Source organism: Colletes gigas, unplaced genomic scaffold, assembly GCF_013123115.1.
Source record: "Colletes gigas isolate AHSC1104 unplaced genomic scaffold, ASM1312311v1 Colletes_gigas_Sc00002, whole genome shotgun sequence".
NCBI lineage: Eukaryota > Metazoa > Arthropoda > Insecta > Hymenoptera > Colletidae > Colletes > Colletes gigas.
Genome location: NW_025106631.1, coordinates 9,370,760 through 9,384,475, shown reverse-complemented (window position 1 = coordinate 9,384,475; position 13,716 = coordinate 9,370,760). Strand labels below are relative to the sequence as shown.

General features: G+C 32.6%; 2 protein-coding genes across 2 annotated transcripts; one reads left to right on the top strand and one right to left on the bottom strand.

Moving 5' to 3' along the window:
* Positions 1-2,645: 2,645 nt before the first annotated feature.
* On the bottom strand, positions 2,646-11,988 carry LOC122400758 (protein SPT2 homolog). Its single transcript, XM_043402390.1, has 10 exons — positions 11,723-11,988; positions 11,491-11,637; positions 11,288-11,417; positions 10,112-10,269; positions 6,044-7,013; positions 5,533-5,748; positions 5,381-5,460; positions 3,489-3,514; positions 3,021-3,353; positions 2,646-2,953 (listed from the first exon to the last, which is right to left on the bottom strand). Exons 1-10 carry the CDS (start codon positions 11,774-11,776, stop codon positions 2,776-2,778), a joined length of 2,292 nt encoding a protein of 763 aa, XP_043258325.1. The 5' UTR covers positions 11,777-11,988; the 3' UTR covers positions 2,646-2,775.
* On the top strand, positions 4,380-5,212 carry LOC122402814 (28S ribosomal protein S24, mitochondrial). Its single transcript, XM_043405931.1, has 3 exons — positions 4,380-4,549; positions 4,631-4,808; positions 4,911-5,212. Exons 1-3 carry the CDS (start codon positions 4,523-4,525, stop codon positions 5,198-5,200), a joined length of 495 nt encoding a protein of 164 aa, XP_043261866.1. The 5' UTR covers positions 4,380-4,522; the 3' UTR covers positions 5,201-5,212.
* Positions 11,989-13,716: the final 1,728 nt, after the last annotated feature.

Genomic DNA, 13,716 nt, shown 5'->3' with positions numbered 1-13,716 from the left:
TTAATATTTCAAACGTAATGTATTTACAAAACTAAACATTTAATAATTCCCTATACAAAATCGCGGGCCCCTTGCAAACCTATATGTATATGGCCCCCACTGGGGTTCGTGGAGCACAGGTTAAGAACCACTGATCTATAACATAGAATTAAATACTAGGAGCTGTAAGAAAGAAAAAAAAAGGGAGAGAGGAAGGGAACAGGAAGAGAGAGAAAAAGAGTTACATAGGAAAGAAACAACGAATTTTGTAGTAATTAATTACATTTTTACGGTAACCTTATTGGTCCGTCTTCGTTCACGGCAGTACTATCCGCGGGTGAAAGCCTTTATTCGGCTTACAAGTAGTTGACACTCTGCGTGCTGTATCGTGGCGCAATACACCATTAACAACTTTCGCATATATTCAGTGCTGTCCACGGAAGGAGCCCCTTAGTTTGGCCCCCTCTACGTACCCCTATTACATTTGTAGCGGCACCTTCGTAATGCGACTTCAACTAGCGTTTTTGGTACGGCGGCAGACTCAAAGTAGGGGGAGCTCCCTAAGCGCCTACGCTTATGTTGGATAGCACTGATTTATGATATTTAAATCCCTGAAATAAGAACACAAAACTTATTGATTTAGACAACAATAGATTTTCACCTTACCTCTCTTTAATTTTCCTTTACACAAATTACATGTTGCCATTGACACGCCATGACCTCTCGTCGACCTATAGTGCCTATTATTAGAAAACGATTGCGAATTAATATACGTATATAGAAAATACAGACATGTATACTAGATTTTCATATTACAAATATTCGTACGCGGGCAATGGTGCGAGTTAAATTTACATCTCTTGTTAGAACGTACAACATACGTTACTTTTAGAGTTTAGCATTAAATGCTTAAATGTTTGGTGAACCTGTTTTCCACGCGTTAACTTCAATGACAACATCGAGGAACACGGGGGAGAAGAAGCTGACGAATAACTGAATCGAAAAACAAAAAAAAAAAAAAAAAAGAAACTAAACAAGAATAAAATTGAATATTTTAAAATGATCAAATTCTGAAATGCGATCTTTGCAAGGCACGCATCGCAAAGCTATGTACCATGTCAATTAAAGGCATAAATATATTAGTAGTTTATTTATAATTGGAGGGTATATGCGCGATACGTCTAGATATTATGTATTTATAAATATACCAAAACACTGGAGACTGGACATATGCGACTTTACTATCCTGAAACCTTAAGGGATAGTAAAATTTCCAAAATTGTACAATCACGCTCGGACGCCCTTCGGGGCTCCGAAATTGTTAGGTTATAATTTTTCAAATGGCGCATTTTTCTGCGTACTGCGTGCGTGCGTGTGAATAGAAAAATCATAAAGTAACACCTGCTCAAATGTATACATATTTAAATTCACGGGCAGAATACACTTTAATAATGATAAATCTCCGCAATTTATAGCTTTTTTTTTCTTTTAACGCTGGTACGTACGATTGATTCCTTATGTACTTCATCGTTCGTTCCAGTTGGTTTGTCGTTTCTCACATTTTTGACATCAGTGACAATATTGATCACGCAATGTATAAGCCATGTAACAAAAAAAGATCTAATGTCCTACCGCTCGGGTGAAAATAAAAGAAGCGTCGAAGGACAGAATAATTGACAAAGAATGTTAATCGATAGACGATCATTGGTACAGGGTTAATGACAATCGAGATCTTAAAAGAAATATCTTTTTCCTTTTCTTTCGTGTTTTGATCTATTTACTTTCGGAAAACATCTTTCAACGATAGTAAAGTAATTGGTAATGATTATATTTAACAACCAATGTTCTATTACCAACAATTGTTAATTTCAATTTTTTCGTAAATTTAAAATTGTCGTACGAGTAGGATTTTACTATATACGGAAAAGTTTAATTAATTTTAATATTTACAATGATGGAAACATGAAAAATGTAAGAAAGGAAAGAGAGAAAAGAGAGAGGTAGCAGAAATATTACATTAATATTGTAATAATTTTCAGATAAGGAAAAAATTAAAAGAGCAGTCAAATGTTCCTTTAACTTGAACTTGTAAATAGTTTAGTAATGCCTGTTAGTCTGCAAGACCGACCGTTTCATCACATATGTACATGTATAAGTGGAAAGTCGGGCATTGTTCTTCCATATTTATCACTTTTATTTATATAAATTTTTCTATAGATTACTATGTTGCAATATTTGTTTTCGAAGTTCGTTAACAGTACTTCGACAAACATACACTTGAATTTCACATATTCTTTAATTAATATTTTTATATCTAAAATGTGCTACTCCTCCAACCTTTAATCCACAATTAGTCAAATGTATTTTCTCGTAATAGCAACAATGCTCGATATAATCTACAAGTTAATACGAGCAGACACTGAATTTTAAAATACACAGTCTAATAAAATCTGATGTTATAATAAAAATACTAATAATAATCATAATAATAAGCAACAGATAAATAATAAGAATGTTAATCCATGTAAGAATGATATTATATAAATATTCCTACAGAATAAATTGAGGAGTTTATTGCAAAAACTGATTTAAACATGGTTGTATTACTATTACACTAATTTTAAGAGACTTTTACAGAATTCTCACGTTTATTCCATAACGTGTCCTTTATGCAAGTTTATTTAATGCTTAAAATTTTACATGCAAAAACATTTTTATATACATATATATTTTATTATTATTCAACAATGGATACAGCTATGTACAGAACTAATTTTTTTTTTAAACCTTTGTCTTTTACTTTGTGGTAACTCTAGTACGCTTATTCCATGCAAAATTGGTACCGTAACTACGAGGTTTAGGTTTATTAACATTTGGTTTCTGAATATAGTAATTCCAACCCATTTTTTCACAGTGCGCGACAGCTTCTTCTGACGAAGCAAATTCCACCTTGAGATTAGACACAGGATCTCCTCTAAGGACGAAAAGTAATATTAACAAACAGGTAAATACTCGAGAGAGAAATATTTTAGTTTACTTACGAAGAAGTCCATCCCATTAATGGATTCTCCCAACGTTCGCGCGTATCGAAGTCTATCTGCCAAAGATGTGTGTTATTTGTTCCAGATTGCATAGCACTTTTTGCAGGGCAATAAATGCGAACTCTACGGGTTTTTATATGCTCTTCTGGAATACCCGAAACCGCACCAACATTTTCAACCGCAGATACAGTAATAGGAAGCTTTAGAGCTTCCAAGTATGCCTGTTTTTCTTTGTCTGCTAAAACTTCTTTGGGATCTTTTCCAATTGTTACTGGCACTAAACCTTCTTCACCTGTTTCTTTGCTCGAAGCCACAAACAGTCTTTTCGTTAATCTATAAACCAAATTGTACAAAAATTGAATTCATTTCTTGAAATATTTTTACAGCGTTTTTCACAGAAGGTTATGTAAAATCATAGAATTGTATTTTACGCTACGTAAAAAAGTATCAAAACAAAATCAGACTTACGAAACAGAACTTACCCATAACATTTCCTAACATCACCATTCAAGCGTAGACACAGTAACGTACGAAGTGCCATTTTATATGGCAAATCTTAACTAGGTAAATACGTATTCAGAATTCAGCCTCAGTGCCCTCAGTGTGACCAGATTTACCACTTTTACGAGCATGCGCACTCGGAAAACAACGGTATGCATAGTACTGTGTTATTAGACGTTTAAGTCTAGCGGGGTCTCGATAAAAGAATAAGTTGTTATTTCACACAATGTTTGCTAAATAAAATTTTCATTTACATATCCCATAAAATTGATATGTTTTAACAATTATTTTAATATCTTTTCTTATTATTATTCGACATTTATTTACTTCGTTTATTCATTTCACAAAAATTTATATATATTTTATGAAATCAAACAGGAGATCATATGATACTCGTTTCTACTCGATGTTAGTATTTTACTGAAGCGATTTCCAAGTAATTCCACCTGTTTGGCTAGTCATTCTGTCTTTTTTATAATACAAGCGGTTAAAGATTGAAAAATATCGATTATTATCGATAGTTTCCTCTATCAAACTGTTCAAAGTTATTTTAATAACTATATTAATAATAGCTACCGCGGGCATATCAAATTTTTATTAGAAAGTGTTAAACAAAGCTATAATAATGATAGCTTTCAAAAAATATTTGATAAAGAATACTGAGTCATTGGATTTTCGTGAGGCCGGATTATTCCACACATAATTAAAATATTTTTTAAATTAGTGTAAATTTAAAATATTTGACTGATGTATCTACAGTCTCAATTTAGTTTTCACGATAATAAAGCCCCTAATACCAAATTACACTGGTTTCGATCATATTTATGTTAAGACTGGATTATCACTTTAGTGCTGTTACTAGATTTCTTTTAGCGGCCTGTGCTGTAACATATATGTATATGTATCTTGTTTGTTTTCTAATTTAAGTGGTATTATACTTCAAATTATCGACAAATTAAGATACAATTTTGATTCTGTTATTGTAGCTAAAACTGAAAATAATGAGTTTGATGACTTGTATGCGTTCTGTAAATATGCAGTAATAAACGAAACCTAATTATAACATAACCTCAACATTGGTTCATGTTAAAAATATTGTCTCTTTTTAGATAGCAATTAATCAGAATACTTTATCAAAGAGGTATGTACACGTTAGTGCAGTATGTAATAAAACACAAGCTGGACGTTATAGGCCTAAACCAAACAAACCTCAATACCTGACATATGAAATGGCAAATCCTCCTCATTATATTGCTGCTAGAAAGTCTTGGAATTCTTGGAATACGTGTATGTAAATTAAAATGCAAAATGTGTGCCTCTTTAAATTGTACTTTTGCAAGACAAGATACGTATACATTTGCTATTTTATAAATATATTATTTATTGCAGCAAATGTAAAAGATGGTAACAGACCATCGGAGACTACTATGGAAGACATGTTTATAAGAAATTTTATAAACGGAACATGGCACCGTCTGTTTGTAAGCGAAGTCATTATTAAACGACAGCATAATATAATTAGAATTGCTGGAGTTGTTAAACGTAGGATTACACCTATACAAGTTTATTTTTTAATGGGTTATACCGAAGAGCTCTTAAGTTATTGGTTACATTGTCCAGTCAAACTGGAGTTCGTAACCGTAATTTCAAAGGCAGCTATTGTATACAAAGTAATATAAATAATTTTAAATAAAAGCAATTATGTTATAGAAATAAACGTTAAATTTAATTTATAATTAAGCGTAGAATACAAATTTCAAAATCTCGGAAAAAATGACATTTTTAGACATAATATATAATAGTTTATTAAGTAAAATTTAATAAAAATTTCCAAACGATATAATTCATATAGTTCAGTTTTTCATTTTCTTTTTCAATAATGCTTTTCGTTTTTTTTCCATAGCTTCCATACGCATGTCTTCTAAATCTTCCATAATACCTAAAAATATATTTTATTCAATTGTTTATACAGAAATAAATTTAATTGCGTATGTCACTTTTCTGGTGTTACCTATTTTAGTAGATACATATTCTTCTTTAAGTTGTTGTGCAAAACTACTTTCCATGGCTACGTCGTCTTCGTTATTTACATATCTATATTTACTTTTATCATAACCAAAAATTTCACTTATGTATTTACTATAGTCTTCGGCTTCCTCCTCTACGCCATCATCAATAAAATCGTCAAGTTCAGAGTCGTATTCATCTTCACCTTCGTGTAAGCGGCCTATAAATTTTATTATAAATTTATTAAATACGCTATTGTATTAAATAATAATTTCTTACTTCTATTAAAATATTAATACAAAGTTATCGGATTCCGCGGAAATTTCAATCGTTTTCTTTGAATCACACACATTTCAAAGATTAATGGTCATTTTTTTAAATTTAATTAATTCTAAAAATATTATACTATATTTTTACAGTCCGAGTATCTCTTAAAGAGTGCATTATTAAAAGGTGGTTCAAAAGAACATCAACATTAGTGAAGTATGTAATAAATAGAATATCGAAATACTCACGTTTATGAGCGATCGGTTTCTTGTGTTCTTTTGAAGGCAGTGCGTGTTTAGATCTCATGAGTTTCAGATCTGTTTGTGGTAACTGTTTCATAACTTTATTATCAGTCGCTCGGATTGTGCACTTTGCTGTACTTGGCGCTAGAGGTTCTTTTTGCTTGAAACCTTTCGATGTACCCTGTTTTTCTGGAACTTTCAATTTCGACGTCCACTTCTCTGGTTTCGCATTTTTTATATCCGCGATCTTACTTTTACTCAGTTGTAATTTTTTTTTTTCCTCTTCGATAGACCGTCGCATTTCCTCTAATTTTCTCTTCTCCGTCTCTAATTTTCTACGTTCTTCCAGAAGTATATCTTTCTCCGATGTTTTTGAAACATTGGGCTTATTTACATTGGACTTACTCTCGTTGGGTTTCTCAATGTGCCTTTTAGGAGGCAAAGGTTGCGTTCCAGTTGATGGTTTTACAGAAGTTTTATTTAAAGGGGGGAAATCCGGTAACTTTTCGGATGACTTAGATATTTTGTTGATATTGTTGCCAGTACTACGACATTCTTGCGTTTTATTTGTTTTACTAGGTATAGCATTTCCCCCTTCTTTATTGTTTACACCACCGTCTTTACCTCGTTGTTCCTTTTTTTCTCGCCATTCTTTTTCCTTTGCATACTCTTTCATCTGCTTTTTCGTCATTAACCTTTCTGGTATTTCAGCTTTTGGTTTAACATCGATTACAATTGGTTCGTGTTGTTTTTTTTCCGCAATTTTTAACAGCTCATTAAAATCCATTACCGGAGGCGGGGGTCTTTTTTTATGTTTGGGCTTTTCCTCTTGTTCCACTTTCTCATCTCCAATACTTCTATCAGCTTTTTCTTCTGTTTCCTCAGTTTCCGTTTCCTTCGTATTGGACTTCCTTTTTCGTCGATGTCCCAAAGCTTCTTCCACTTCTTGTTGTTTTAAGGCTTGTTTAACTCTATCCTAAAGTTGTAGTTAATTATTTTGAAAAGAAAAAGAAAAAAAAAAAACAGTAATTATGTTGTACTGTAACAACAATAATAATGTTAAAAGAAATATATTAATGGATACTTGGTAAATTTAATTTTCTTAAATACTGTTAGGTTTGAACCAATTTTCTTCTGCCATATGCGACGATACAACTCGATTCCACAGCATTAACATTTTTATACGAATCTCTCACTAATTGAAGGTAGAAGCATTTTAACTAAACAATTCTTGATTGATAGCGACTGTATAAGTATACATAAGTATACATTTTTCATGCTTATTCAAATCTGCGTTACGTTCCACAATAATTACTTACACAATAGTAAAATATACTGTTAATACATAAATTCTTTAATATAAAAGTTGTTAAATCGTTTTGTCAATATAGGGTGTTAGGCCACCCCTGGGAAAAATTTTAATGGGGGACTCTAGAGGCCAAAATAAGACGAAAATCAAGAATACCAATTTGTTGATGGAGGCTTTGTTAAAAAGTTATTAACGTTTAAAGTTCCGCCCGAACTGAATTTTTTTCTCGAAAATGCGCAAGATTTCGGGGGTATGTCTATTCATAAAAAACGATTGCAATTGACCCCCGCAACCGAAAATAATTTTTCCAGAACGATTTGAAATTTTTGAATTTAATTGTTAATAACTTTTAAAATTTTTCCCAGGTTTGGTCGAACACCCTGTATAATAACGAGAGTTTCAAAGCGCTTCTTCGGAAGATATACTTTAGACGCAATGTGCATATCATTGTTAATAATTTTTGAAATATCAACGAGATATGAACGAGAAATGAAACCGAGAAGAATACTATAAATAAGACTAAAATAAACAAACTATAAAAGAACAGAAATTTCTAAAATAGTTAGGAAACGTCGTGTAACGGTGAAAATAATAATAAAAATTTTTTTTTGGGGTATATTAAATAGACATATTTAGATCCGATGGGAAAGGAACAATTTGGCGAAAACCAAACTCGGGATATTGCATCTGATAAATACAAGTACACTTTTTTTTTTAATGGAATCACATTTTTTTTACTCGTATCGACTCTTCAAAAAGTACTACTAGTAGGGTACCACGTGTACTTACTTTGTTAAAGATGTTCGACTGTTCTGTTTTTGCATAGGATGTAAACTACTTCATACATAGTGTCTTTATAGTTTTCATAACAGAACTAATGTAGTCACCGTTTGTTCGAACAACGTAGTTTAATTCATTCTTTCGAGTCTTCCATATAAACAAACGGACGTGAATGCACTTTATCTCTAAGGTAACCCCATCCAAAAAATATCCAAAGGATTCTTAGGTCCAGAGACCGTGTTATGGTGTTTTACCGTATGCTCTAAACCATCTGTTAGAATTAGTTCGTCGTACGTAAGTGGACACGATAGGCCGCTGACGAGTTGGGGTGGGGCCCATCCATCATGAATGAAGGCAGGTGGCATAAATTCCAAAAAATGCAGATATCTTTCACCATTTAGTACGTTATCTGTGAAGAAATACGAACCAATAATAGTAGCATCTAAAATGCCACACCATTAATACTGAAACGCATTTCTTCAAAGTCGTGAGTTTTCTGTAGGCCATGTATGTTCATTATGTCTACTGAACATTCCATTATTTGCAAATGTACCTTCATTGGTACATAACATTTTAAGAAGAAAACTTCTATCTCTTTTACTTCGTGTAAAAAAAAATAATACAGAATCGCATTCGGCGAGTTTCATTTTCTGGGTGGAATTTAATAATAAAATTTTTGCAATTTTAAATTTATCGAAAAGAATTTTAGTTACTTGGTCGTTTCATTCTTTCGTTATTTCTTTTGTCGAAGTTTATGAATTAAACTCAACGCAAGTCGGTACACATGATTTAATGTCATCATTATTTGTAACAGGACTACTCTTAGGATTCAAAAAAGTTCCATACTCACGTAAATACAATACGAGTAAAAAAATGCGATTCAGATTCCACACTTGCAGTTACAGAACGGATAGATATTATTTGTTAGCAATTTATGTTTACGATTTTTTGATATTTTCGGTAAATATGATGGCTCGAGAATAGCCTGAAAGTTGATTCAACTAAAATTAACGGAGATATCTACTTATAGGCGTTTAAAGTGTATGTTCTGCTAGAGCATTTGAAGCAGATATAGTCTTATTTGGCCTCTAGAATCTCCCATTAAAATTTTTCTCAGGGGTAGCCGAACACCCCGTATAGCCACCAACACTTGCAATAGAAAGAATAGAAAGTTTATTATTACTGTACTAAGTGTCAATGATGTTATATAATATTAATATAAGTACAATAACAAGACAAAAAGATACGATATAAAAAAATTATTAAGTCTACCACAGGATTTGAACCATGGATCTTTGGGATTATAATCGAATACTCTACCACCATGGTCATCTTCAGTATATTGATATGTTTTTCCTTGTTTTGCAGACAATAACTTTTACGGTAAAAGTCGCTCGTCCGTTTCCAGCCTTAGAGCATAGAAAACTAAACAGAAATTTCTCAAATACGAAAGTCCACTATGAAACGCGCTATAAAGCTTTTGCTACACAGATTACATACTACAATTTGCATCTATTGGCAATCTTAAAGCGACCTCCGCATCTTGGACTTCTTCTCATTAGTATTATTTGATGTATAATAAACCAGAAATATTATATAAGTCTTACGACTATGAGAACATGAAAATTCTATTGGACCCCAAGATAAAAGAAGGCTTTGAAACTCCATGTCATTTAGAAAGATAGTGTCATAAGTAAGATGTATGCAAATACGAATTGGTGGTACATTTTATACATAGGGCGAGTTGTAGCTTGTATAATTTAAAAGTAAACGATCTATTAGTGATCAGTAAATAGGAGATACAGAATATGTACATTATACAATCTAAAAGGTAAACGAAGATTCCGGAAGTATAAACAAATTTAAAGAAAAGTCATGCCCAGAGGATCGAAAAATGGATATTAAAAAAAGACGTTCGCTATTAAGGAAAATGAAGCACATACGTGGTGTGTGTCTAGAAACTAAAATATAAATATATTTGTTACCTTTGTAGATGCGATATCTTTTATTGTCCTTTTCCCATAGTCGCTAAAAATTGGTTTTTCTGAAGGTGCACTATTATACTTATTCATTAATTGATTATAAAACGCAGAAGCTTCTTGTGAAACATAACCATAATCATCTTCATCAGGTTGCGATGGTCCTAAAAAGAACAATATTATTTAGATCATTTGTCAATAATAGAGCAATGCCTAATATTTCGTTCCTAAAATATTATGATCCTATTTATGTTTACTTGGCGGTAGAAAAGGAAGAGGGTATGTAATTTACAGTACGTACAATACATATTTAATAGTACAAAATTATATTTAGACTTGAATTGTACCATTAAACATTTAATGGGGACGGTTCTGGTCGCGAAAATTCTTAATTGCCTAAAAATGCGACGGTCGCTACGACCCTTCTCTGTCTATCTGTGTTGGGTCTCTACATAGTGTTTAGCGGTAAAGGTAAGATAGTAAGCTGATAGGTACAGTAAACAATTCCGTGACACTGGAAGTGTTTATCAACATAAACTTCAATCGAGACAATGATCTACAGCGAGATCCGTTAGAAGACACGATCAAGTGTACGCGTACCTGGCGAAAATTCAAAGCCGATTTTCTCGAAAACAAAGCCTCGCATGAAAAATTTATTCTATATTTTGGACTTATATTTTCATGTAGAATCACCCCCTTTTCGCTTGTACCACCAGTTACCGAACACCCTGTATATTATGTTCTATTGTGCTTCTTATAACAAAAAGTTTAATAATTTAACGGTAAAATATGATAGGTATAAATAAAAGAATTACATTTTATAACAATATGTATAATGCACATATAATATTAAATACATTCATTAAACACAATTGTACAAGTTTTCTTGTTTCTACGTAAGTGCATATTTAACAAATTTATCCTCTATATACTTTGAATATATCTATTATGTGAACTCTGCATATTGTTACAACATAAAGTTATATAGTTTACTTATATTTTACATATGCTTCATGTTACTTTTACACAAAATATAAATAACGATAAATGCCTCGATAATGCATGAATATGTCACATATTTATTAAATATGTGTTTAATAATATTTACAAGAATGTGAAAGAATAGTATTCACATAATCTTTTGATAGAACGAAACAATATTTTAATTACATAATATCATACCTGCCATTGTAATAGCTGTATTCTCATTATCAATTGCATCTTCTAATACAGACTTGTTTGCTGCTTTACATACTTTCAAATGTTTATTTATACGACTTTGTGCTCTGTGATCGCGTAATGCCAATAAATTCTAAAATTGAAGAATTATAATAATAAAAGACTCGTATACTTATATGTACAATTTGAAACAAGCCGTATTGTACCTCTCTTTTCTTCTTTTCTTCTAAAACTTTCAGTTTTTCTTCTTCTTCTTTACGGGCCAGAAATTTTTTTATATTCTCAGAAAGTGACTTGGCCTGTTTGGTTGACTTTTTGGGTGGAGCGAATTTTGTTTGATAGCAAGCAGTTGACTATAAAGATATGGAAGACAACTTCGATAAAATAATATGATTTTTACGTATTTATTACAGTAAGGAAATATAGTATAATAGTAACCTGCTTGGCATTTTCATTTTTTTGCGCTACGGTCAGCAAAGTGCCAAAATCCATTTTTGCGAAGAGATAAGAAATACGCTAAATATCACGACGTATCTCTCAAATTCACGTACCGAGGTAACATTTTATTATTCAATGACAACTGCTTATAAGCAAATCATTGTATTTTTAAACACCTTTAACGTCAAATACAATATTTAGTTATCCTGCGTTAAATTATTCACATAAATATTTTACACGTTTACAAGAGGTAGACAATTCTCCGAGTATAGTCACTGATCTCAATACATATTGAGTTAGAGGACTTCGAGTCAGACTTCAGAAGTCATATGCTCGTCCAATGTGGCTCCCTCTAGTACTATTTTCTACTCGAACGCGCGAATTTGATCAGATTTAAACCGTTTTCATCTCGATTGAATCAGCCAAGCACAAATTACGATACAGAAATATTATTATACCAACATATCCTAGCTATTTCTAAATAAATAGTTTCTGATTTAAGCTGACCTTGATAATTATTTTATGTATTCAGAAAGAAAAAGAATAAAATTTGAACGTTTTGTTAAAAGAGCAGAAAGAAATTCTTTGATCGATATTTTCGGAAAGGAATTTTTTTCTCGAAAATGGTTAGGGTTTTGAGGGTATGCCTATTGACCAAAAATAATTGTAATTGACCCCTACAATCGAAAATAATTTTTCCAGAGTGATTTGATACTTTTCAATTTCGCCGAAAAATTTAGGCACCTACCCCCTGTCGATTTTTTTAAAAAATTCATTTCTCATTCTTAATAAATTTGTGTGACGCTGTACGGAAATGTTTAATACTTTTTTGTAGGTATCCATGAGCTCTACTTCAGAAATACAATCCAAAATTCAGAAATACAACTCAATGGAATACATTCATTATTGTACTTATGGTCACTGGTGGTCAACAGTGAGGTTGACCTCAAGGTCAGCGGGCCAGTGGAGATCCAGAAATGGTCAAGAGATGGGACCAATCGAAATAGTTTCTTTCTATACAAGACAGTCTTAACTGTTAAGTTTGGCTTTGGCTTTGGCTCTGGCTAGTCTCCCCACCCTTTCATCCCCTTGGGCATATAAGCAGGGCCACTGCGAAGAATACTTCAGTCGCGTCGCGAATTCGGGAGTGTACAAATCGCCAAAAGTGGGCCGGGGACCACTGCTGACCTCCGCTCGCCGCTGCTGACCACTACTGGCCAGCGCTGACCATGGCTGACCACTACTGACCAATACTGACCACTACTGACCACTACTGACCACTACTGACCACTACTGACCAGTTCTGGCTAGCGCTCCTGCCACTGCTGACCACTACTGACCACTACTGACCAGTGCCGGACGGTGATGACCAACGGTAAGAATTGTTCAAAAATTCTCTCCCCTCTTCTATTCTATTGTTTGATACCAATTTCGCTTCAATGAACTGATTTTGCCTTGCTTGTCTAACTGAAGTTGCTATAATATGAATATTTTCTTACTTTACAGCTGGCCCAGTGGTAACTATCCTATGTACTGACAACAAGTAGTAAGTCCACTCCTCTTATTTATATTTTATTATTTTTATTTGTTTGTTTGATGTAAAATTCCACTTTATTTATTATGAATATTCCTTTTCTCTGTTTCTACGTTTACATTGCTTGTCGAATTTATGTTATTGCTTTGATATGTATAATATTGCAGGGATATAATAATGTAATATTGTTTTCAATCATACACTATATTTGTTTCTATACAATTTCGAGAATTTTTATTTCTACGTTCTCGCTCGAATTCTCGTAATATTCTGCGGAGGTACTTTGTTCGATTCTTCCATTTCGTTTGATTGTTTGGTGTTGATTCAACTTGGGGTGTCGATCCAAGTTTCTTTTATTATTACGAATGTTCGTTTTGATATGTATGACATTGGGTCGATGCATGTATCATATTCGTTTCGATGGTACTGATGAATATAAGAATGTTCGTTTCGATATGTA